This window comes from Perca flavescens, chromosome 7, assembly GCF_004354835.1.
Source record: "Perca flavescens isolate YP-PL-M2 chromosome 7, PFLA_1.0, whole genome shotgun sequence".
Lineage (NCBI taxonomy): Eukaryota > Metazoa > Chordata > Actinopteri > Perciformes > Percidae > Perca > Perca flavescens.
In genome coordinates this window covers 36,456,514-36,484,013 of record NC_041337.1, presented here as the reverse complement: position 1 = coordinate 36,484,013, position 27,500 = coordinate 36,456,514, and the positions used below count along the sequence as shown (strand labels likewise).

Sequence of the window (27,500 nt, the reverse complement as noted above, 5' to 3'; positions counted from 1 at the left end):
CTGGAAGAAGTTAAGGAGAAAACACAAGACTTTCACCCAGGAAACAGGTGTTCCTGTCCTGGAAGAAGTTAAGGAGAAAACACAAGACTTTCACCCAGGAAACAGGTGTTCATGTCCTGGAAGAAGTTAAGGAGAAAACACAATACTTTCACCCAGGAAACAGGTGTTCATGTCCTGGAAGAAGTTAAGGAGAAAACACAAGACTTTCACCCAGGAAACAGGTGCTCATGTCCTGGAAGAAGTTAAGGAGAAAACACAACACTTTCACCCAGGAAACAGGTGTTCATGTCCTGGAAGAAGTTAAGGAGAAAACACAAGACTTTCACCCAGGAAACAGGTGTTCCTGTCCTGGAAGAAGTTAAGGAGAAAACACAAGACTTTCACCCAGGAAACAGGTGTTCATGTCCTGGAAGAAGTTAAGGAGAAAACACAAGACTTTCACCCAGGAAACAGGTGTTCATGTCCTGGAAGAAGTTAAGGAGAAAACACAAGACTTTCACACAGGAAACAGGTGTTCATGTCCTGGAGGAAGTTAAGGAGAAAACACAAGACTTTCACCGCTGGAGCTGTGACGGAGCTCTGTTGCGGCTAACAACTAGCTAGCAACTGCATGCTCTTTGTCCCCCAAATTCTCAAAGAAATTTGACGCAGATCATTGTAATTGTAAAGCTCTTTCTGATTGGTCTAATCGTCCTGTGTCTCTGAGATCTATTCCCATGTACCCTTGCTTCAGGACATCTTTATTTTATCATCTTACAACAGTCTAATGCTTTTAATTATGTGTACTTTTCTGTTTATTTGTGATGAAGACAAACTGCTTCAAGTGTTTTTCAGTCTTATGGAACTGATTTATTATCCATTATTATCAATGTGTCAAATTTCTATTTTGGGTTACAGCTGGGGGTGAGAGAGGGTGAGCAAGCTGTCTGTATCTGTGTATCTGTAGTGTCTGTTATGTATGTTGTTCTGAGTGGATGCATTTTATATAACTATGTATTTGTGTTTATAGGATCCCCTTGAAAATGAGATACTACATCTAAAAGACGTTGGGATACTCCGACAGTATTGTCGTTGTGACAAAAACTAGCCTACGCACTATAGCTTTAAAACCACTGCTGCGTTCTGAACTAGTTGGAGGCGAGAGGATGAGAGCCTGTGAGCTTTGGGTGATGCCAGAAACGAGAGAGTCAAGGCCTCTTTACAGTCGCCGTTCCCGACCCGTCGCGCGCCAATGTGACATCAAAATGACGTAGATATTGTTGGCGCGCCAGGATTTGAAATCGCCCATATTCTGCTCATCTTCAGGTTAATCATTGTATTTTAGAGGTTGTACCAGAATAGGTTTACATGGTTTAATTTTCAAAAAACACCATATTTTAGTTGTACTGCACATTGCTGCAGCTCCTCTTTTCACCCTGTGTTCAGGTCTCTGTTTTAGCTACAGAGTGAGACATCTCTTCTTCTTCTGTACTATCTTTGATTGCACTCGCAAATGCTCAGTAGCTCAGATGTAGAGCATGTCAGCTAGCTCCATAGACAGTAAAAGAAAGGCTGTTTCTCCAACTTCAGTCAGTTCCAAGGCAGGATCAGCTGGGAGACTTCTTCTAAACCAGGGAGCACATGGAAGTAGTTTTTTGGTAGATTATGGTGAACTAGTGTGTGTTGTAGCAGTGCTAGCGCTAGCATGCTATCGCAAGCATGCTAATGGTTGCGGTTAGCCAGCTCGTCTTGGCTAGTGCCGTAGAAAGCCGTGCAGATGTTGACCAGCTCACCAGGAGACTGAAGGCAGGACACATTCAGAAACCAGATCTCACTCAGAACACCATGGATGGGTTTATTCAAAGTTTGTATGTGTGTGGAAGCACCAGAGACACAAAATAACACCCCAAATCACCAGAAAAAGTGTTTTTTTCATAATATGGGCACTTTAAAGTGCGCGAGCACGAGCTTGAGGACAACGTGATGCCAGGACTCTCAGAGTGACTGCAGGTCTCTCTGGTAAACTTACCGGGTTAAGATGAGCTCTGTTATGGTGAATGAAAGGCTCGATCCCACCAAGTAGCTCATCCAATCAGATCGCAGCATTGCAGCAATCAGTCAGAAACGGCGAGTATACCGGACGATTTACTGTAGTCAACTCTGGAGGAGATAAAAGCATGAATGACTGTGATGTATACGGAGGCACAGGATAAAAGGTAGTAAAATGTATGTGAGCGCCACATGTTTTGTGTGCAAAAACTTTCAATTTCAGTAACTAAAGCTGTCAGATAAATGTAGTGCAGTGGAAGTATTAAGTGGGAGGAGAAGAGAATACTCACAGTTTGTACTTGAGTGCAGTACTTGTATTGAGTAAATACTTGGGGTTAATTTCCACCACAGACTCTGATACAACTATTTATGCACGCACACACACACACATACACACACACACACACACACTTATTAGGTTTTATTATTATTAAACAGACTTCTTCTGTGCGTGCGTGCGTGTGTGCGTGTCTTGCAAGATGACTATGCTTACAGCAAAGCATGATGAGAGTGCAGGAAGGTCCTGTGGTTGCAAAGGATTCAACACACACACACACACACACACACACACACACACACACACACACACACACACACACAGATTACTGTTACAGCATGTTGCACAAGTTGTGTGCTGAATCACCTCCGCTCGCTATCTTTCGTAATCTGATGATGTCACACTCACTCACACACACACACACACACACACACACACACACACACACACACACACACACACGCCAAAGATTTAATTGAAACCACCTTCTTCCTCTCTGAGTACATTTACACTCGTCTTGGCTCTGTGTGGGTGTGTATGTGTGTCTCTGCATGTGTGTGTGTGTGTGTGTCTCTGTGTGTGTGTGTGTGTGTTTGTGTGTGTCTGTCCCTGCGAGTGTGTATGTCTGTGTGTGTGTGTGTGTGTGTGTGTGTGTGTGTGTGTGTGTGTGTGTGTGTGTGTGTGTGTGTGTGTGTGTGTGTGTGTGTGTGTGTGTGTGTGTGTGTGTGCAGCTGTTTCATGTACCTTTGCTGCCTCCTGGTGTTCAGCAGTGGAACCCTGAGAGGTGGAAGAAGCGAAGGTATGACGAGTACTTTTCCTTTTCATTCTTTGAGTAAATTTGGCTTTTTATCGATGCAACTTTGAACATATTTGTGAATTATCGTGTTCAGGTGTGGTGGGAAATGTGAATGTTCCGGGAACCATTGCGTAACCCATAGCTCATCTGCAATGAGTTTGCACATACAAGTTATACTTAAGTTATTTCATTCATTCACGTGTTAAATTCTTCTTGTCAAAGTAACACACACACACACACACACACACACACACACACACACACACACACACACACACACACACACACACACACACACACACACACACACACACACACACACACACACACACACACACACACACACACACACACACACACACACAAACACGCTTAAAATAAGTTTAAAATCATTTATAAAACTCAAAGATTGGAGCACAGAGGTTCAGCATGAAGACCATGAATATTTACAGACATTGGAAACATTGTAGGGGATCAATAAAAAGTATAAATTATTATTATTATTATTATTATTAATATAAGATCACATGATCAGGTCAGTTTAACGACAAATCAAATCAACACGACAAAGTCTCACAGCTTAGCTCCCTTTGTTTGAGTTAAAGAGTGAGTATACAAGAGTATATATATATATATATATATATATATATATATATATATATATATATATATATATATATATATATATATCCAATGTGACGTCAAAATTACGTAGATCTCACTGGCGCGCCAGGATTTAAAGTGCGTGCACCACCACGATTTTGCCGGGAACGTGATGCCAGGACTCTCAGACTGATTGCAAGTCTCTCCGGTAAACTCACCGGGTTAAGATGAGTTCTGTTATGGTGAATGAAAGGCTCGATCCGACCAAGTAGATCAACCAATAAGATCGAAGCATTGAGGTCAATGCTGCTGCCAGTTCTGCCGTTGTTTACCTTTTTCTTGTTCTAGTCCGTAGAAATGGCAGCGTCGGTAGCATTTTGCTCATTAGCGCCACCTCTGTTCACGAGAAGACTGCAGCTGGTGTCTCGACCACCAGCGCGAGTTTAAACAGTTACGGCGATCTCATGACGTCACACTGGCGCTTGGCAGGTCGGCTGCGGCGAGTATACCGCACGTTTAAGCCTTCCCAAATATTCCTTCCTAAAGATGCGGACGGACTGCTATCCTTGGTATTTTATTGTGACAATCGGCGGGGGGAAATTCCCACATTACTTAATGTACATTGAATACACCCTCATTGGAAATTTGGACAAAATGTCAAATGAAGCATCAAAAAAGTTACAAAAAACGTCAATAAAACAGCTCTTTATCTTCCCAGTCTGGAAGCGAAGGGAACTGGGAACCAGTGAAGTTAAATGACTTCATCTCTCCAGGCGGCTCCACTCGGCCGGAGGGTCTCGGGGTCCTCTCGGCTTCTGAATACGACAGTTAAACCCTGAAACACACAAACACACAAACACACAACGTCTCAGTGTCCCTGCACCAATCACAGTTTTGTTTCTTCTTTCTACATTGAAAGAAGAAACAAAAAAAGCCTCAAGAAATCGACAAACAACTCGAAAAAAGCAAGAAATGCTAGCGTAGCACGTCCTCTGACTGGCTAGTAGTCCTTACCTAGGTACTGTCAGGACACGCCCTCATACTCTGCTTCTGACTGGCTAGTAGTCCTTACCTAGGTACTGTCAGGACCCTCATACTCTGCTTCTGACTGGCTAGTAGTCCTTACCTAGGTACTGTCAGGACCCTCATACTCTGCTTCTGACTGGCTAGTAGCCCTTACCTAGGTACTGTCAGGACACGCCCTCATACTCTGCTTCTGACTGGCTAGTAGTCCTTACCTAGGTACTGTCAGGACCCTCATACTCTGCTTCTGACTGGCTAGTAGTCCTTACCTAGGTACTGAGCATGTGCAACTGATGAAACAGAAGTGAGATGTCTCACTTTGTAGCTAAAACAGAGAGCTCAACACACAGGGTGAAAAGAGGAGCTGCAGCAACGCGCATTACATCAAAAAGGAGCACGAGCCTAGGAGCATTAACTAATTACTAATGCTCTGTTAAAATAACAATGAAATGCTGCGTTATTGACTTTAGACCAGGTCTTTGTTGGTCAATGGAGAGATCACTTCCTGCTGCCTCAAGATAGCAATTTGCCCAGAATGCACCTGAACACACCTCCCTGTAAGACCAGCACGCCCAGAATGCACCTGAACACACCTGCCTGTAAGACCAGCACACCCAGAATGCACCTGAACACACCTCCCTGTAAGACCAGCACGCCCAGAATGCACCTGAACACACCTCCCTGTAAGACCAGCACGCCCAGAATGCACCTGAACACACCTCCCTGTAAGACCAGCACGCCCAGAATGCACCTGAACACACCTCCCTGTAAGACCAGCACGCCCAGAATGCACCTGAACACACCTCCCTGTAAGACCAGCACACCCAGAATGCACCTGAACACACCTCCCTGTAAGACCAGCACGCCCAGAATGCACCTGAACACACCTCCCTGTAAGACCAGCACGCCCAGAATGCACCTGAACACACCTCCCTGTAAGACCAGCACGCCCAGAATGCACCTGAACACACCTCCCTGTAAGACCAGCACGCCCAGAATGCACCTGAACACACCTCCCTGTAAGACCAGCACACCCAGAATGCACCTGAACACACCTCCCTGTAAGACCAGCACACCCAGAATGCCCAGAATGGACTCGCTATTATCTGAACAGCGGACACTTATAATTTCTCTTGGCCCCCTTTCAAGCATCAATAACAAAGTTCTTTCGCCATAAGATAGCCAAATTTATCCAAATCCTTCACACCTGTTAGTTATGCAATCTGATTTGTATTTATACCACATATGAGCCTCTCGATATCAGTCATGGTTACCTTCTACAGTCACAAACTTTTCCATCAGTCTGTATTGTTTTATAGCAAAATCACTTATTCAGATCAGATGTTCAAAAATGTAAACGTGCATGGTTTGAAATAAAACAAATCTACCTGCATTTCTTTTATTTGAATATTTGTTTGCAAAAGTTAAAATTAAGCAATGCCTTCTGGGAATTTCAAGACAGAATCAAGACAGAATCAGGTAGACCGCGTCTTTATTTGTCTATGGTCTGCGTCAGCATGGTTGTTGGAAGTTGTAAGCTATGGTTGGAAGTTATTGACAAAAAAATGTATCAAGACATCAAGCGACACAGGTGGGGGGGCAGAGAAAAAGAGAGAGAAATATAAGAGAGCACTGTTGGCTGACGTTGAAAAATGCTGCAAACTGACTCATTTGTTTTTAAACTCATTTGCGCTAATACAGCTAGAATGATAGAGACACATCTGAGCCAGTACACCGGGGAGAAAGACAAGACAGTGAGGAATATGAGGAATATGAGGAAGAGGATAAACAAAACGAGCAAGAGGAGGATGAAGAGATAGACATGGATAACGAATCTATGGAACTAACCAACACAGAACAACAAGCCTGCCGTGGGTCTGAATGTGGATTACCAGAAGCAACAGAGATGGAGACCAGTGCTGCAGGAGGGAGTGTAGCTACAGGAAGTTTGGCTACTTCAGAATATTATATTATTATGGAGTGGCTGGCTCTGATGATTTATTTTTTATTTTTTTATAAGTCTATGTTTTGGTGCAGTTGTTTATAGCATGGGAGTTTACGTTCACCGTCATTGGGGCTACCAAAAGAGAGTGTTCTTTCCGTTCTATCTATCTGTCCTATCTGCATCCGGGGTACTTGCAGTGCTGCGTTTTGGCCACACTTCATCAATGTGAACGCACAATGTACTCAAAATAGCAAGTTTAAATGATGGAAATGATGTTAATTTGCCGACTGTTTTCTTTTTCTGTTCTCTGTAGTATGTTTTTGTTGTATATTTTAAATATGGAATTTATGTACTGCTGTCTTGGCAAGGACTCCCTTGAAAAAGAGATTCTGAATCTCGATGGGATTTCTCCTGGTTAAATAAAGGTTAAATAAAAATTTAAAAAATTACAGAAGTGCACGATTTGAGACACAGCGAGACTGTCCAGGTGTACTGACCGATACCGCTAGGCGAGCAGAGAGTCACATCCGGGGCCGACGGTGACACATCTTCATAATCGTGGTCCGTTGAAGGATGACGTTCAGCTGGAAGAGAAGAGAGGAGTTCCTGAGTAACTTAAGCCTGCTTCACACGGGACGATTTTAAAATTGTCGGCCGATTTTCCAATCCTGAGAGACCCCACACACGGTGATGAAACATCACGGGTCGTACAGTTTTGGTGGTACAGCGTGTGGTGCGCAGCACACGGCAAAATCAACACATCACACACAAACCGATTTGACTCCCGAGCATTCCCGGGTCAGACGGGAAATCTCGCAAAATCCCTCGAGATCAAACGTGACTTCAGAGTAAACAATCATTGCGGACGAAGAGGATACAGTGGCGAAAGTTTGTAGTTTGTTTTTAACCGAAAAAAAACTTTATCAAAAGAAAAGGCGATGGTCAAAGAAGACGACGTGAGCATGGACTATATACAGTACAGGCCAAAAGTTTGGACACACCTTCTCATTCAATGCGTTTCCTTTTTATTTTCATGACTATTAAATTGTAGATTCTCACTGAAGGCATCAAAACTATGAATGAACACATATGGAATTATGTACTTAACAAAAAAGTGTGAAATAACTGAAAACATGTCTTATATTTTAGATTCTTCAAAGTAGCCACCCTTTGCTTTTTTATTAATAAGGGAAATAATTCCACTAATTATCCCTGACAAAGCACACCTGTGAAGGTAAAACCATTTCAGGTGACTACCTCATGAAGCTCATTGAGAGAACACCAAGGGTTTGCAGAGTTATCAAAAAAAGCAAAGGGTGGCTACTTTGAAGAATCTAAAATATAAGACATGTTTTCAGTTATTTCACACTTTTTTGTTAAGTACATAATTCCATATGTGTTCATTCATAGTTTTGATGCCTTCAGTGAGAATCTACAATGTAAATAGTCATGAAAATAAAAAGGAAACACATTGAATGAGAAGGTGTGTCCAAACTTTTGGCCTGTACTGTACTTGCTACATCATGATATGGAGGTGATTAGTTTTTTCTCATAGAAATGTGGTTACGTATTACACAGATTAATTACCGTTGAAATAAACGTTCATATATTCGTTTCTGTGTACTCTGGTGGACTGCAGTTGTGGATGTAGTTATTCCCATCGACTTTATTTATTTTACACAGGCTGCGTGTTCGTTTGTCCCGGGGGACACCACACACAAGGAGAAATCGGGCCAAATAAATCCAACATGTTGGATGATATCCCCGATTTGAGATGGGAGAGGTCCCGAGGTCCTTCGGAGCAGACGAGAGCTGTCTTAACACACCACACACGGCAGGAATATCTGATCAGATTATTTTACCATAATCGGAGCATCCTTAGGATTGTCGGGAGGGGTGAATCGGGGCTAAAATCGGCCTAATTATCCTGCCGTGTGAACCAGGCTTTATTCATCGCCTCACATTTTCTCTCTCACATCCCATCCTTTTTCTCCTTACCTGGAAGCAGCCCCTCCTCCTCCAGCCTGTGATTGGACGGCCGTGGCGTGTTGTAGATGGGCGTGGCCGAGAGCGGCAGGCTGTTCGGTTTAGCTCGGGGTTTGACGGTGCTGTAGACGGCCGATGCTCCTGCAGGGTCGTTGTCATAGTAATGGGACGGGGGCAGGGTCCTGAGGGTTAAATATCATGAGACCCTCACACATAGGGAAGAACAAGTCTTGGCCAGGACACTCTTGAAAAAAGAGATTTTTAATCTCATCGAGTCTCTTTCATGGTTAAATAAAGGAAAAATAAAATAAAATAAAATTTGAGATTTTCATTTCAGAGACAGAAACACTCACATGAGTCAAAATGATGACATACTGAGTCAAAAAAAAACTAGAAGAAGAACTACTCTGATCCTTTTCTGCAATAACAGTACTAATACACATATGTGGAAATACTCATATACAAGTTAAAGGCATGGATTCAAAACCTCATTGAAGTAAAAGCATTGAAAAAGTGGATTTGATTCTAAAACACAGGGTTTTCAAGCAGGGGAGAAGAATTCATGTCCTGGAAGAAGTTAAGGAGAAAACACAAGACTTTCACCCAGGAAACAGGTGTTCATGTCCTGAAGAAGTTAAGGAGAAAACACAAGACTTTCACCCAGGAAACAGCTGTTCATGTCCTGGAAGAAGTTAAGGAGAAAACACAAGACTTTCACCCAGGAAACAGGTGTTCATGTCCTGGAAGAAGTTAAGGAGAAAACACAAGACTTTCACCCAGGAAACAGGTGTTCATGTCCTGAAGAAGTTAAGGAGAAAACAAAAGACTTTCACCCAGGAAACAGGTGTTCATGTCCTGAAGGCACCGCTGTTTCAACCCAAACCATAATCTTGTTTTATAATCTAAACTGAACTATCGTTGTCACATGATGATCACGTACCGAGCTCAGATTTAAACATAACTTATGATCAATTAAGTGAAAGTGTTGCTATTTTTTAAATAGAGGTGTTTGTTTACCTGCTGGATCTGGGCGGGGCTACAGCAGAGTGGGCGGGGTCTGCTGTAACGGAGTGTCTGGGCTTGTTGACCACAGCGTACGTGTCATTCATGACCGGCTGCGGTGACAGTCTGCAGACATTAGGAAACACAGCGAGAGAACTCACTCAACAATCAACGTGGCATCATGACTTTTCGTAAACATACAAGCCCACTTTCCTAAAGCCAAATGGCGTTGTTATCTGGACGCATTTTCAGCTATCCACGTGGTATGTCTATGCAGTTATACAGCGGATGTAAACATAATAATAATAATAATAATAATAATAATACATTTAATATGTAATGCACTTTGTATTTACGCAAATCCCAAAGTGCTACATGATGGTGCAATAAATAAAAACACATGGAGAGAATGAAAGTAAATAAATAGAATGAAATGAAACAAAAACAATATGGAAAAGGGCACGAGTTCACTCAAAAGCTCTCCTAAAAAGGTGAGTTTTAAGGCCACATTTAAAAGCATCCACAGTCTGTGGTGTCCTCAGGTGGTCAGGGAGAGCATTCGACAGACTGGGAGTAGACAACGTGACACGCCACGTGGCGTCGTTACGTTGCGTGTTATCGCGAGAACAACGTCACTCGTTTTAGGAAGGTTGGGTTTAGGAAAAGAACAAATATAAAAGGCTTTAGTTACACAAAAAAAGCGCCAAAAACACAGAAAAAAATGACAAAAACACGCTAAGAAAAACAGTAAACGGTTGGGTTTAGGAAAGAAACTTTGGGGAAGGGTTAAAAAATAATAAATAAATAAAAAAAAAAAAGCCCATCCGCCCGCCCCCAACCATCTACCCCCCCAACCAACCTCCTTACACGGACCTATGTCCCTTTATACTAGGGGAGCGGGGGGCACAAAGTAACGCAGGGTTAAATGTAACACAGGTTTTTTAGGTGGTTGCACAAGGTAGAACTGGATGTGCTTCAGGGCTTGTAATGGCATCGCCATTAGACGAGTTCCAGCCAATTTGGGACTCTGTTTAAGTTCCGCTGTCTCCGAGAGAGACAAGAAATTGTGTTTTGGCGTCATAAAAAAAGTATTTTTTTTTGGTCAGAAGTATTTTTCGATTTCTAAAGAGTGTGTGAAAGTCAGTGTATCTAATCTTATATTGCCTTGATCACCGTCCTCTTGGCTAAAACATCGTACCATTATTAAACATGTGACCATGGCTTAGCAAGTCTTAGCCAGTCCTTAAGTAAACGCGTCACAACGGGGCTAGTTGTAACTAAGCCGCACCTATAATTATATGCCATTTCTAACTCACAAAGTCTTTAATTTGCATTAATGTTTTCAAATCAATATTTTGAAAGTATTTAAGTACAGCGTCAACAACTATATATTTGCATTTCTTTTGTCCACAGAATGAGATTTTTTTAAATTATTTTTTACATTTTTTTTTTTTTTTTTTTTTTAAGAGATCCATAAATTAAACCATTATATTATGCAGAGTTTAGTAAAGAAGTTTTTTTTATACAGTTTAATTATTTGTGTTAAATCCAACTTTTTAACAAGTGTTACAACTAACCCTCTATCTGCTGGTGGTCATTTTGGTCTGGGTCATACAATTCTGTTATATAGCTGACCTGGCCCCACTCAGGGGCCACTCAGGAACGATAATGTGGCCCCCAGAGAAAAAAGTTTGGTGACCCCTGCTCTATCTGTTACAATTAACCCTACATATGGGGCAGATTGTAACATTTCACCTATATAAAAGACTTCAGATACAGTATTAGGGGACCACTAAGGTCTATATAAAAGAGACTTCAGATACAGTATTAGGAAACCACTAAGGTCTATATAGAAGAGACTCAGATACAGTATTAGGGGACCACTAAGGTCTATATAAAAGAGACTTCAGATACAGTATTAGGGGACCACTAAGATCTATATAAAAGAGACTTCAGATACAGTATTAGGGGACCACTAAGGTCTATATAAAAGAGACTTCAGATACAGTATTAGGGACCACTAAGGTCTATATAAAAGAGACTTCAGATACAGTATTAGGGGACCACTAAGGTCTATATAAAAAAGAGACTTCAGATACAGTATTAGGGGACCACTAAGGTCTATATAAAAGAGACTTCAGATACAGTATTAGGGGACCACTAAGGTCTATATAAAAGAGACTTCAGATACAGTATTAGGGGACCACTAAGGTCTATATAAAAGAGACTTCAGATACAGTATTAGGGGACCACTAAGGTCTATATAAAAGAGACTTAAGATACAGTATTAGGGGACCACTAAGGTCTATATAAAAGAGACTTCAGATACAGTATTAGGGGACCACTAAGGTCTATATAAAAGAGACTTCAGATACAGTTTAGGGGATACAGGTCTATATAAAAGAGACTTCAGATACAGTATTAGGGGACCACTAAGGTCTATATAAAAGAGACTTCAGATACAGTATTAGGGGACCACTAAGGTCTATATAAAAGAGACTTCAGATACAGTATTAGGGGACCACTAAGGTCTATATAAAAGAGACTTCAGATACAGTATTAGGGGACCACTAAGGTCTATATAAAAGAGACTTCAGATACAGTATTAGGGGACCACTAAGGTCTATATAAAAGAGACTTCAGATACAGTATTAGGGGACCACTAAGGTCTATATAAAAGAGACTTCAGATACACTTTTTACTAAATCTGCAACGGGACAAGGAAGACGGGACACTTGATGGGAGTTGAGTTGAGGAGAGTAGAGTTGGTACCATTTAATGGAAAAACGCCATTAGTCTTGTTTCCTCAACTCCTTCACTACTCTCTTGTCCTGGTTTCCTCTCTTGTCTCCTCTCTTGTCTCCTTGTCTCCTCTCTTGTCTCCTCTCTTGTTTCCTCTCTTGTCTCCTCTCTTGTTTCCTCTCTTGTCTCCTCTCTTGTCTACTCTCTTGTCTCCTCTCTTGTCTACTCTCTTGTCTACTCTCTTGTCTCCTCTCTTGTCTACTTTCTTGTCTCCTTTCTTGTCTCCTCTCTTGTTTCCTCTCTTGTCTCCTCTCTTGTCTCCTTGTCTCCTCTCTTGTCTCCTCTCTTGTTTCTTCTCGTCTCCTCTCTTGTTTCCTCTCTCGTCTCCTCTCTTAATTCCTCTCGTCTCCTCTCGTGTTTCCTTTCTTGTTTCCTCTCTTGTCTCCTCTCTTGTCTCCTCTCTTGTCTCCTCTCTTGTCTCCTCTCTTGTTTCCTCTCTTGTCTCCTCTCTTGTTTCCTCTCTTGTTTCCTCTCTCGTCTCCTTGTCTCCTCTCTTGTTTCCTCTCTTGTCTCCTCTCTTGTTTCCTCTCTTGTTTCCTTTCCTCATCTCTTGTTTCCTCTCTTGTTTCTTCTCCTCACCTCTTGTCTCCTCTCTTATTTCCTCTCTCCTTTCCTCTCCTCTCCTATTGTGTTCTCTCTTGTTTCTTCTCCTCACCTCTTGTTTCCTTTCCTCACCTATTGATCCTCTCTTGTTTCCTCTCCTCACCTCGTTTCCTTTCCTCCCTCACTGTTTTCTGCTTCTTTCCCTCCTCCTCTCTCACACCTTTCCTATCTTTCTCTGTACACTCTTCCTGTTTTTTCCTACATATCATCCTATCATCTTCCATTTTATCATCCTCTCCACCCCTCCTCCTCTTCTCCTCCTGTTCTCACTTCCTCCTTCCTCACCTCTTTCCATCCTTCACTTTTTTTTCTACACCTTATTTTTTATATTCCTTTTTCTTCTCTTTTCTTTTCTTTCTCATCTAAACCTCCTCCTCCTCCTCCTCCTCCTCATCCTCTCGGTTTCCATGGCAAAGTGGTAACACATGAGGATGGAGGCTGAGAAAGTGTTAATTTACTGTAACACCTTGGAGAGACCGACAGGGAGAATGACAGACAGACAGACAGAGAGACAGACATATAGATTAAGAGACAGAGAGAGAGACAGACAGACAGATAGGTTGAGAGAGAGACAGGCAGAGAGACAAACAGACATACAGATAGATTAAGACAGACAGACAGACAGACAGACAGACAGACAGACAGACAGACAGACAGACAGACAGACAGACAGAAAGACAGAAAGACAGAAAGACAGAAAGACAGACTCTACCTCTTGGAGACAGTAGACGGTTTTGTAGATTTCTTCTGCTGGTGAACAAACAGAACAGTTTGCGTCAGTTTATCGGCAGCCTTCAAAACTCACATATGTATTTATTTTATATTTATTTGACAGAAAAAAGGCTATATTATATATGTCTTTATATCTCTGCATCAACGTAACGTTGAGCATAACGTTAGCATAACATTAGCTTAGCCTTAGCTTAGCGTCTCCCCATTATCTCTAGCTAATTTCCACTTTTTTTTCTTCCTAAAAACTCTGTTTTTCAGTTTGATTTCATTGATTTGAAAATGGTTCTCCAGGGGCAACGATGGAAACTCAATACATGGCAAGAAAATGTCTCTTATACAGAAAATAACAGAACGTACAAAGCTGTGATTGACCAATCAGAATCGAGTATTCAACCAAGGGCGTGTAATAACCAAGGGGGGTAAGCCAGCCTACACAAAGCGTACCTCCTATGGCGCCATTTTGATGCTACCAAGGGATCACCTCCCGTTAGCATCCCATTGACTCCCATTCATTCTGACGTCACTTTGACAGAGAATAACTTTACATCTGAAGCGTTTAAAGACTCTATTTCTCCGTTGTTTATTTCTAAAGAAACACGACAATGTATAAAAGGCTCCATTACCTTGTAGCTCACGTTATGGCTCCGTAGCAGACGTTTTTATTAAAATAGGCTAACGATTGGGTCATAACCACGAGACTTACTGTCACACAGTAGAGGAATTACCGTATAGTACAGGAGAAGCTCACAGGCAGTTTGGACTTCCATTATCTGTTTAGGTTTAATTACTAATGTTAACTAGCATGTTAGTGATCAGTAATTACTAATGTTAACTAGCATGTTAGTGATCAGTAATTACTAATGTTAACTAGCATGTTAGTGATCAGTAATTACTAATGTTAACTAGCATGTTAGTTAGCAATAATTAACCTGTGTCTATGTTATCTCCTTACATACAGAACAGGCCAAAAGTTTGGACACACCTTCTCATTCAATGTGTTTCTTTATTTTCATGACTATTTACATTGTAGATTCTCCCTGAAGGCATCAAAACTATGAATGAACACATATGGAATTATGTACTTAACAAAAAAGTGTGAAATAACTGAAAACATGTCTGTGTCTCAGAGCGCCTACTTGCCCACTTCAAACACTTAGTTTCAAGTATATCGTGTAGATAAAAAAGTCAGAGCACTGAAAGTACCAGGATGACCCCCTAAAAACGGTCAAAAAGTTCAGTGTGGAACGATGGACACTACGCGCACTAAACAGGCGCCATCTTGACTACGCAGCGGAAAGGGGAGGAGCCAGGGACGTGGACCGGCAGCTGATTGGACGAACGCGTCACGTGGGTCTGGCTTCTCCCGGATTTCACAACAGAGCATAACGGGCGGCTCGTTGAGAACACAATCTCGTATTGTACTAAGATAGTTCACCGAAACGTGTTTCTGAAAACATGTTAAGAGAGAAACAGGCCGTGCTGTTGCTGAATCTGTCTTCATCTCAGATCAACAAAGGTCACTTTAACAGATTATCGTCAGATTTTCAGAGGCGGCGAGCCAACTGCCTCTCATTTCTGGTAAGAGTTTTAACGTAAGTGGTCCGTTTGGGACGAAACTAACCATCCAAAGTGGGCACTACGGCAGGAAGTGGTCAGTGACCATTAGCAGTATACTGACAGAAGTGTGTGGTTTGAGACACAGCCATGTCTTATATTTTAGATTCTTCAAAGTAGCCACCCTTTGCTTTTTTATTAATAAGGGAAATAATTCCACTAATTAACCCTGACAAAGCACACCTGTGAAGGTGAAACCATTTCAGGTGACTACCTCATGAAGCTCATTGAGAGAACACCAAGGGTTTGCAGAGTTATCAAAAAAAGCAAAGGGTGGCTACTTTGAGGAATCTAAAATATAAGACATGTTTTCAGTTATTTCACACTTTTTTGTTAAGTACATAATTCCATATGTGTTCATTCATAGTTTTGATGCCTTCAGTGAGAATCTACAATGTAAATAGTCATGAAAATAAAAAGGAAACGCATTGAATGAGAAGGTGTGTCCAAACTTTTGGCCTGTACTGTATACCTCCACTCTCCGTCTCTGTGAGATTGGGAATGATTGAGATTTCTCTCTCACAGCTACCAGAAGACTTCACACTTTCAGACACGTTGCTCACGTCACATCTACGTCTTCAAGCTCAGTTGGAGGCTGCTCAGTAACACTCAGCCAGCACCGGGAAAGAGACTTCTGATATCCTCCACTGGTCTCAGACCAGAGACACGGGGTCAGCTGCTCCATTCTTATATACTTTCTATGGTAATAACTCGCTCTACATAATCTCTTACATTCAACAGTCACCGGGGACATTTTTATACTTTAACACTTTAACTACAGTTCCCTGATGATACTTACATGTACGTTAACATTTTCGACGCAGGACTTTTTCTTGTAAAAGAGTATTTTTACTGTGTGGTATTGGTACTTTTACTGCAGTGAACTGTAAAAAACACTTCCTCCTCCCCTGGAAGGGAGAAGAAATGTGTTTCTAAATATCCGCGTTTCCCTTTTTGATTGAGTAACAGACAGACAGACAGACAGACAGGTTCAGAGAGAGAGAGAGAAAGAGAGACAGACATATTGAGACAGACAGACAGACAGACAGACAGACAGAGAGACAGAGAGACAGACAGACAGAGAGACAGACAGAGACAGACAGACAGACAGGTTCAGAGAGAGAGAGAAAGAGAGACAGACATATTGAGACAGACAGACAGACAGACAGACAGACAGACAGACAGAGAGACAGACACAGACAGACACGTTGAGAGACAGACAGACAGACAGACAGGCAGGTTGAGAGATAGACAAAAAGACATTTTCTAGAGACAGACGGAGAGACAGGTTGAGAGAGAGACAAACACATTGAGAGACAGACAGAGAGACAGACAGATTGAGAGAGAGAGAGAGAGAGAGACAGACAGACAGACAGACTGTGTGGTATTAGTACTTTTACTACAGTGAAGTGTAAAGGTAGAAGAAATGTGCTTCTAAATATCCGCGTTTCCCTTTTTGATTGAGTAACAGACAGACAGATGAACAGACAGAGAGACAGGTTTAGAGACAGACAGAGAGACAGACAGACAGACAAAAATACATGTTGAGAGACAGACAGAGAGACAGGTTGAGAGGGAGAGAGAGAGAGAAAGACACGTTGAGAGACAGACAGACAGACAGAGAGACAGGTTTAGAGACAGACAGAGAGACAGACAGACAAACAGACAGACAGACAAAGAGACATGTTGAGAGACAGACAGAGAGACAGACAGACAGACAGACAGACAGACAAAGAGACATGTTGAGAGACAGACAGAGAGACAGACAGACAGACAGAGAGACATGTTGAGAGACAGACAGAGAGACAGGTTGAGAGAGAGAGAGACAGACACGTTGAGAGAGAGACAGACAGACAGACAGACAGACAGACAGAGAGACAGGTTGAGATGAGTAACGTGACTGTGTCGATTTCTCAACCTCCAGATCTTCTTTTTGTTACACAAAAATGAGACAGAATTTAGATTTAGTGACATAAATTAGAAGAATAAACAGAAAAATCTTCATAAAACTGATGAAATCTGGAAGGAACCGACATGTATTGTACGTGTGTTTGTTGTGATCGCTGTGTGACTGTATCTGCTGTTACAACGTGACTTTTTTAATGGTTTTAATTCGAGTTAAAGTTAAAGTTGAAGCGGACCTACCTGTCAGCGTGTGTCCTCCGCTAGTTCTACTTTAGTTTTAGTGGATATTATTTCAGCTTCTCTTTCTGTGTGTCTCTGAACGATCTGCTCTCAACCTGTTTTGCATATATACAGGATGTCTGATTAACAGATCACTTCCTCTTTCCTTTCTGCAGCTGCTCTCCGTCTACTTCCTCCAACACACACTCATTTCACTCAGTGGTAGTGTTAATTTTGTCACCTATTTTTCATTTAGTCTTATTCTTAGTCTTGTGCCAAATGTCCTTATTAGTTTTAATTATAGTTAGTCATTCACATATCACATATACAGTATAAGTTTTAGTTGACTAAAAGTCTCGTCATTTTAGTCTAGTTTTAGTCAAAAGAGAATTCAATATATCTTTAGTCAAAAACATGTTTATGAGATTATTTCTGATAACCATTTCAGTCAAATAGTTTTATAAAAATAAATTATATAAAGTTAATAATATATATATATATATATATATATATATATATATATATATATATATATATATATATATATATATATATATATATATATGTATCGAGCCTCTTCCTTATTTCACCAGTAAATTCCTGTTAAACGACAAAAACAACCACTGATTAGGATAGGAAAAGGGTATTTTACAATAACAGTGAACGCAGCACGAGGCTGGCGAGGCGAGTTTGAAATGAACGCAACATGTGTGTTGTTTTTCAGACAACCGCAGCTGCAGACTGTCGTACGTCCCGCTGTTGGAGTCCTCTCCAGTGAAATACAGACACACTTTTACACCGTTTAGCTGTCAGCATTTTAACCGTGTTTACTCCAGCTACTAGCTAACGGTAGGCTAACGTTACCTGCTGCTAAGTGTAGTGTTAACTAGCGGTAGGCTAAAGTTACCTGCTGCGAGGTGTAGTGTAAACTAGCTAATGCTAGGCTACCGTTAGCTGCTGCCAGGTGTAGTGTTAACTCGCGGTAGGCTAATGTTACCTGCTGTCAGGTGTAGTGTTAACTAGCAGTAGGCTAACATTACCTGCTGCCAGGTGTAGTGTTAACTAGCTAACGGTAGGCTAATGTTACCTGCTGCTAAGTGTAGTGTTAACTAGCTAATGGTAGGCTAACGTTACCTGCTGCCAGGTGTAGTGTTAACTAGCGGTAGACTAACGTTACCTGCTGCTAAGTGTAGTGTTAACTAGCTAACGGTAGGCTAACGTTAGCTGCTGCCAGGTGTAGTGTTAACTAGTGGTAGGTTAACGTTACCTGCTGCCAGGTGTAGTGTTAACTAGCGGTAGGCTAATGTTACCTGCTGTCAGGTGTAGTGTTAACTAGCGGTAGGATAACGTTACCTGCTGCTAAGTGTAGTGTTAACTAGCTAACAGTAGGCTAACGTTACCTGCTGCTAAGTGTAGTGTTAACTAGCTAACGGTATGCTAACATTACCTGCTGCCAGGTGTAGTGTTAACTAGCTAACGGTAGCCTAATGTTACCTGCTGCCAGGTGAAGTGTTAACTAGCTAACAGTAGGCTAACGTTACCTGCTGCTAAGTGTAGTGTTAACTAGGTAACGGTATGCTAATGTTACTTGCTGCCAGGTGTAGTGTTAACTAGCTAACGGTATGCTAACGTTACCTGCTGCCAGGTGTAGTGTTAACTAGCTAACGGTAGGCTAACATTACCTGCTGCCAGGTGTAGTGTTAACTAGCTAACGGTATGCTAATGTTACCTGCTGCCAGGTATAGTGTTAACTAGCTAACGGTAGGCTAAAGTTACCTGCTGCCAGGTGTATTGTTAACTAGCTAACGGTATGCTAACGTTACTTGCTGCCAGGTGTATTGTTAACTAGCTAACGGTATGCTAACGTTACCTGCTGGTATGCTAACGTTACCTGCTGCCAGGTGTATTGTTAACTAGCTAACGGTATGCTAACGTTACCTGCTGCCAGGTGTAGTGTTAACTAGCGTTTTGTGCAGCGATGTTTCGGTTGACTCTATCGTCCATTTAGGAGCATCAGAGAGAAGTGCAGGCATTTAAGAGGCATTTAAGAGGCATTTAAGAGGCACTGAAATCTGCGTTGCTGTTCGGTCCGGTAGATTACGGTTGTTAAAGCACCGGTCAGTGCCGTATTAGCACCGGGTCTCGGTACCCAACCCTAGTAACAGCTGAATATTCTGTCTCATGATGGAAAAGTAGAGATGATTGTAGACGAAAATGAAGAGAGATTTCATCTTAGTTTCTACCTTCTGTTTGTAAGGTGGGTCGCATTGATTTTAATTGCAGTGCACAGCGGGGGAAATTACATCACCCAGCAGCACGTTAAAACACAGCGGCACCATCGCGCAGAAGAGGCACATGAAGGGCACACGGGCGATTTCATCCTTCATCACGAAGGGACAGACAGAGGCAGAAAACGTGATGCAAGCTGAACTCAAGATGGCCAATGTTGGTAACACAGACTGACCCCACAGTCACATTAGCTACAGAAGAGAGCAACATGCACTCGCTTGATGGGCTCTCCTGGTGGGTGCCTGTACCCTACTCCAACAGTAAACAGAAATTCTCCGGCGCTACCTTCAAGCACGTCTTAAAAGTCACTTCAGAGGTCTCGTTAAGTCACAAGAAGGATGTTTTTGGATTTAAAAGTATTTATTTCTCGATGAAAGTAACAAAATATATGAGATAAAATGCCAAAACATATCAGATATGTACAGAAATAACGATGTCCTGAAGCGTTTTTCTGCCATCTTTAATTATTTTCTTCGACTCGAGCCACTGACCTACGTCACACCGCCTTCACTCTGATTGGCTGTCGCTTTGTCGCATCGCTCAGCCTTTGCGTAAACTAGACTTCTGGTCTATTTCGGCCCCCTCCTTGCTCGTGTACCTACTCGCCTCGCCTCGACTCTACTCGCCTTTTTTGGTTTTCCGTTACGAAAAAAAGTCCCTGGTACCTGCTGTAAGGGAACTTTTTTTAGTACCTCCTCAGTCGAGGTTCCAGGCGAGCTGAGGCGAGCAGAGAAGGTGACGTGAAACCCTGCAGGCTGCTGATTGGTCGGAAAGAAGCGTCACTGATCACTGCGTTGCTAGCGAGAGACGGCATTTTTAAATAGTTTAGCCAGCGGTGTTTGTTTGCTGCCGGAGGCTCCACGCAGAGCTTTCTCCGTAGCATACAAGTGGCCTGATGGTTATACTCGCTGGTGTGTGTGTCAAGTCGCCGTGTGCGTGTGTGTGTGTGTGTGTGTGTGTGTGTGTGTGTGTGTGTGTGTGTGTGTGTGTGTGTGGAGTGTGTGGTAGAGCGAGGGAGAAGTGAGAGAGGGCCGGCGATTAGCTCGGCAGCGAGTAGTGACTCTAGAGCAGGGGTCACCAACCTTTTTGAAACTGAGAGCTACTTCATGGGTATTGAGTCATATGAAGGGCTACCAGTTTGATACACTCTTCTGAAATAGCCTAACAAATATGCTCAGTTTGCCTTTCGTTATATATGATTATTAATGATTAATGATACTCATCTATGTGAAGACACTGATCAAGTTAATGATTTCTCACAATAATTATCAACAATGACTTAACAAGGTGGGTAACCGATAATATCAATATTCAATTTTCATTTTTAGAACAGGCCTGAGGGCTACTCATGTGGTCCTTGGGGGCTACCTGGTGCCCGCGGGCACCGTGTTGGTGACCCCTGCTCTAGAGTGATATAGTGAGAGAAACAAAGAGTCTCCCTGTTCTTTCTGACCACGGTGGGAAATCTGGAGCAGGAAACGTTAACCCTCTCCTTGATTTCATGTTGTTCGCGGACAAGGAGAACCAGGAGATGAGTCGGGGGAAATCATTGACATATATGGGGGAAATGCAACGCTACCAAGCCACGCCCACGCTGAGGCGGTACAAAAATCTGCAATGGAAAAGGGATCGCCGAGTCCAGGCGAGGCGAGTAGAGTCGAGGCGAGTCGAGCAGGTACCATGTCATGGAAAAAACGCCATTAGTCTCTGTCTCTAGTAGCTAATGTGAATGAGGGGTTACAGTACACTATCCCCCCGCACAAATCTCCCGGATTATGAAAACCAAATTTGAATAAATCTGTATTTGAAATGTCTTTTAGTTCCTTTTAATACACAGTACAATGTAAGGCATATGGATCAGCTCTTCTTTTATGTACCCAGAAAACAAAGAAGTAGATTGTCGTGCATTTAAATTTAAAGCACCATCAGACTGGAACAATCTCTGTCGTTCGCTCAGATCTATAACTTCCTTTTATGCTTTCAAATTATCTCTTTTTACCTATTTTCAAACATCCTGTTCCTGTTTCTGATCCTTCTTGTTTTGCTCATATACTGTAAATGTTTGCAGTTATGTACCTGCATGTGATAGTGAAGTGCATAAATATATTTATACCTTGTTTCTGTAACTGCATTTTCACAGATGGCTCACTGATTGACTTTGATTTTGGTATGGGCTAAAGGAAGGGATTAGGTTTGTGGGCGCATTGTTAGTGAGTGCGTATATATATGAATGTGAATGTTGTATTTAAATGTTTGTTATTGTCTAAGTGTTGTATTTACTTTAATGATGATTCTCCATCTTGATGTTTTCTTTTGTATCTTAAAGGACCCCCTTTGAAAATGAGATTGTGCATCTCAAGGGGTTATCCTTGAAAATAAATAAATAAATAAATTAGGGCCGGGACTTTAACGCGCTAATTAAGATTAATTAATTACAGACTTTAACGCGTTAATTAACAAAAAAAATAATAACACGCACCGCTGGACGTTTCTCACTGGATGAGTTTCGGCGGACCGATTATACTGGAGCACCAACTAGTGTTCATGGCTTCAGACCTTTATATATGTCAATGCTTCAGACCTTTATATATGTCAATGCTTCAGACCTTTTATATATGTCAATGCTTCAGACCTTTTATATATGTCAATGCTTCAGACCTTTTATATATGTCAATGCTTCAGACCTTTTATATATGTCAATGCTTCAGACCTTTATATATGTCAATGCTTCAGACCTTTTATATATGTCAATGCTTCAGACCTTTTATATATGTCAATGCTTCAGACCTTTTATATATGTCAATGCTTCAGACCTTTTATATACGTCAATGCTTCAGACCTTTTATATATGTCAATGCTTCAGACCTTTTATATATGTCAATGCTTCAGACCTTTTATATATGTCAATGCTTCAGACCTTTTATATATGTCAATGCTTCAGACCTTTATATATGTCAATGCTTCAGACCTTTTATATATGTCAATGCTTCAGACCTTTTATATATGTCAATGCTTCAGACCTTTATATATGTCAATGCTTCAGACCTTTATATATGTCAATGCTTCAGACCTTTTATATATGTCAATGCTTCAGACCTTTTATATATGTCAATGCTTCAGACCTTTTATATATGTCAATGCTTCAGACAACAACAAACCACAGTGAACATGAACGAAGAAGCTGACGAGACCTCTTTGGTCGGCTCCGTGGATGGGACATTTTGTTATAAAAAACGAACTGATGGAAGCGTTGATTAGAGCATGGTTGTGTGCAAGCTATGCAACAAGGAATTCTCATATCACCGCAGCACATCGAGCCTCAAGTATCACCTCGACGCAAAACATTTAGCAGCTAGCGTTAGCGTTAGCCCGACTCCAAGTACAAGGACCCACACCCAACCTACACTCCACCAGATGACTGGTTTAAGGACCAGGGTAACTAAGTCTGAATGTACTTGAAAGTATTGTGTTTTACTTAAAAAAACATAGTTTACAGAAGGTCTACGTACCTATAGGCTACCTGAATTTCTGAAATGTACTATATTTCTAAATATGCTATTGCTACACTTAATGGCAAAAATTGCACTGGTCTGCTGGACTTGGTTGAACAAAAATAAACAATATTGTGTTGCTTAAGCTTATGTATTCATTCATTATTCAATGGTATACTAAAAATCCATGTGAAAACAATTACTTCTCACTGTTCTCAGGTCAAATATTTATGCAATTAAAATGCGATTCATTTCGATTAATTAATTACAAAGCCTGTAATTAATTAGATTAATTTTTTTAATCGAGTCCCGGCCCTAAAATAAATAAATAAATGTTGGCCGGTATGCACCCAACACTGGTTACAGATATAATGAGCTGAAACAAGTTGTCATCTGGCGAGAGCGCTGTGCTGTCCTACGCTGTGATAAGAGCGTGTGAATGAAACTTTAAGATGTTTGGGGCAGTCGGTTTAATGTTGACAAGGGTCAACCGGACAGAACAAAAGCCAGTTGTGCGTTGGCAGAGCGCCACCTACTGTACCGGAGGTGTAGGAACGGTGTCGTTCTTCCCGTTCTGCGACAGGTTGGAGTAAAGCTGACGATCGGCCGCCGCCTTCAGGAGTCGCTCGAACAAACAGACGGCTGCTGTGAAGATGAACTGATACTGCTCCTGAAATATAAGTCACACGTTTTAATCTGTTCTCTGGAAGCATTCATCGGTAAAGCTGTGAAAAGAAAAGCTCTGAAGTAGTTGGTGTTAAATGATGTTAGCAGCACATTGACTGCTGCTGTATAAGAGCGTGATGATCCACGTAGGAGCCAGAGCAGGGGGAATGAGAGGGGGGGGACGCCAGAGCAGGGGAATGAGAGGGGGGGGACGCCAGAGCAGGGGGAATGAGAGGGGGGGGGACGCCAGAGCAGGGGGAATGAGAGGGGGGGGGACGCCAGAGCAGGGGAATGAGGGGGGGGAAATGCCAGAGCAGGGGAATGAGAGGGGGGAAACGCCAGAGCAGGGGGAATGAGAGGGGGGGGAAACGCCAGAGCAGGGGAATGAGAGGGGGAAAACGCCAGAGCAGGGGGGAATGAGAGGGGGGAATGCCAGAGCAGGGGGAATGAGAGGGGGGGAACGCCAGAGCAGGGGGAATGAGAGGGGGGGGAACGCCAGAGCAGGGGGAATGAGAGGGGGAACACCAGAGCAGGGGGAATGAGAGGGGGAAACACCAGAGCAGGGGGAATGAGAGGGGAAACACCAGAGCAGGGGGAATGAGAGGGGAAACACCAGAGCAGGGGGAATGAGAGGGGGAAACGCCAGAGCAGGGGGAATGAGAGGGGAAACGCCAGAGCAGGGGGAATGAGAGGGGGGAAACGCCAGAGCTGGGGGAATGAGAGGGGGGAAACACCAGAGCAGGGGGAATGAGACAGGGAAACACCAGAGCAGGGGGAATGAGAGGGGGAAACACCAGAGCAGGGGGAATGAGAGGGGGGAAACACCAGAGCAGGGGGAATGAGAGGGGGAAACACCAGAGAAGGGGGAATGAGACAGGGAAACACCAGAGCAGGGGAAATGAGAGGGGGAAACACCAGAGCAGGGGGAATGAGAGGGGGAAACACCAGAGCAGGGGGAATGAGAGGGGGAAACACCAGAGCAGGGGGAATGAGAGGGGGAAACACCAGAGCAGGGGGAATGAGAGGGGAAACACCAGAGCAGGGGGAATGAGACAGGGGAAACACCAGAGCAGGGGGGGGAATGAGACAGGGGAAACACCAGAGCAGGGGGAATGAGAGGGGGGAAACACCAGAGCAGGGGGAATGAGAGGGGGGAACACCAGAGCAGGGGGAATGAGAGGGGGGAAACACCAGAGCAGGGGGAATGAGAGGAGGGAACGCCAGAGCAGGGGGTATGAGAGGGAGAAACACCAGAGCAGGGGGAATGAGAGGGGGGAACGCCAGAGCTGGGGGGAATGAGAGGGGGGGAACACCAGAGCTGGGGGAATGAGAGGGGGGAAACACCAGAGCAGGGGGAATGAGAGGGGGGGAACGCCAGAGCTGGGGGAATGAGAGGAGGGAAACACCAGAGCAGGGGGAATGAGAGGGGGGGGGGAAACGCCAGAGCAGGGGGAATGAGAGGGGGGGAACGCCAGAGCAGGGGGAATGAGAGGGGGGGGGGAAACGCCAGAGCAGGAGGAATGAGAGGGGGAAACACCAGAGCAGGGGGAATGAGAGGGGGGGGAACGCCAGAGCAGGGGAATGAGAGGGGGGAACGCCAGAGCTGGGGAATGAGAGGGGGGGAAACACCAGAGCAGGGGAATGAGAGGGGGGGAAACGCCAGAGCTGGGGAATGAGAGGGGGGGAAACACCAGAGCAGGGGGAATGAGAGGGGGGGAACGCCAGAGCAGGGGAATGAGAGGGGGAACGCCAGAGCAGGGGGAATGAGAGGGGGGGGGGAACGCCAGAGCAGGGGGAATGAGAGGGGGAAACGCCAGAGCAGGGGGAATGAGAGGGGGGGGAACGCCAGAGCAGGGGAATGAGAGGGGGAAACACCAGAGCAGGGGAATGAGAGGGGAGAACCCCAGAGCAGGGGGAATGAGAGGGGGGGACGCCAGAGCAGGGGGAATGAGAGGGGGGGAACGCCAGAGCAGGGGGAATGAGAGGGGGGGAACGCCAGAGCAGGGGGGAATGAGAGGGGGGAACGCCAGAGCAGGGGGAATGAGAGGGGGGGAACGCCTGGAGCAGGGGAATTAGAGGGGGGAACGCCGGAGCAGGGGAATTAGAGGGGGGGAAACGCCAGAGCAGGGGGAATGAGAGGGGGAACACCAGAGCAGGGGGAATGAGAGGGGGGGAACGCCGGAGCAGGGGGAATTAGAGGGGGGAACGCCAGAGCAGGGGGAATGAAAGGGGGGGGAACGCCAGAGCAGGGGGAATGAGAGGGGGGAAACGCCAGAGCAGGGGGAATGAGAGGGAACGCCAGAGCAGGGGGAATGAGAGGGGAAACACCAGAGCAGGGGAATGAGAGGGGGGGGAACCCAGAGCAGGGGAATGAGAGGGGGGAACGCCAGAGCAGGGGGGAATGAGAGGGGAAACACCAGAGCAGGGGGGAATGAGAGGGGGGGGAACGCCAGAGCAGGGGGAATGAGAGGGGGGAACCCCAGAGCAGGGGAATGAGAGGGGGGGACGCCAGAGCAGGGGAATGAGAGGGGGGGGAACGCCAGAGCAGGGGAATGAGAGGGGGGGGAACGCCAGAGCAGGGGGAATGAGAGGGGGGAACGCCAGAGCAGGGGAATGAGAGAGGGGAACGCTGGAGCAGGGGAATTAGAGGGGGGGAACGCCGGAGCAGGGGGAATTAGAGGGGGGGAACGCCAGAGCAGGGGGAATGAGAGGGGGGGAACGCCGGAGCAGGGGGAATTAGAGGGGGGGAACGCCGGAGCAGGGGGAATTAGAGGGGGGAACACCAGAGCAGGGGGAATGAAAGGGGGGGAACGCCAGAGCAGGGGGAATGAGAGGGGGGAACGCCAGAGCAGGGGGAATGAGAGGGGGGGAACGCCGGAGCAGGGGGAATTAGAGGGGGGGAACGCCAGAGCAGGGGGAATGAAAGGGGGGGAACGCCAGAGCAGGGGGAATGAGAGGGGGGGAACGCCAGAGCAGGGGGAATGAGAGAGGGGAACGCCAGAGCAGGGGGAATGAGAAGGGGGAACGTAGCAAAATATATTACAATTAATATAATTATTATAATATACTTTTTTTAAACCAAAACGTAGCGATGTAAATGTAACCTGAGAATTGAAATCGAGAATTGATAAGAACCAGAATCGAAAGGAGGTTTTGGGATTTGAATTGTTAAAAATCAAAGCGATGACTTCTATTAACCGTAACGGGCTGTAAGACTACCTACTTTAGTCTGGACTGCCGAGGGTCTCTGTCTCCGCAGCTGCAGGACGATGTTCATGATGCTGAAGTCTGTCGTGTTGATCTGCTGCAGAGAGGAGACAGGAGACATCGCTCAGCTCGGTTTACACATATACAAATACTACAGATTAATACACACATAATCAATAAAAGATTTATTTTATTTATTTATAGCTTTTATTTTGAACATGTAAATACAATACAACATACAAAGAAAATAGTAATATAAAAAAAAGAACAGTTAAAAAAATAAAACTCTTGTACTTAAAGACCTATTTACAC

The 27,500-nt window shown here is 43.9% G+C and overlaps 1 protein-coding gene across 1 annotated transcript in view; it reads right to left on the bottom strand.

Moving 5' to 3' along the window:
• Nucleotides 1–3,802: 3,802 nt before the first annotated feature.
• Nucleotides 3,803–27,500, bottom strand: part of ptpn18 (protein tyrosine phosphatase non-receptor type 18) — a 43,088-nt gene continuing 19,390 nt past the window's right edge. Inside the window, exons 4-10 of the mRNA XM_028582661.1 lie at nucleotides 27,205–27,285; nucleotides 23,857–23,985; nucleotides 13,778–13,815; nucleotides 9,676–9,786; nucleotides 8,671–8,840; nucleotides 7,170–7,256; nucleotides 3,803–4,539 (exon numbers count right to left, since the gene is read on the bottom strand). Of these exons, the coding sequence (XP_028438462.1) occupies nucleotides 4,466–4,539; nucleotides 7,170–7,256; nucleotides 8,671–8,840; nucleotides 9,676–9,786; nucleotides 13,778–13,815; nucleotides 23,857–23,985; nucleotides 27,205–27,285 (690 nt within the window). The 3' untranslated portion in view covers nucleotides 3,803–4,465. The remainder of the gene's footprint in view (nucleotides 4,540–7,169; nucleotides 7,257–8,670; nucleotides 8,841–9,675; nucleotides 9,787–13,777; nucleotides 13,816–23,856; nucleotides 23,986–27,204; nucleotides 27,286–27,500) is intronic.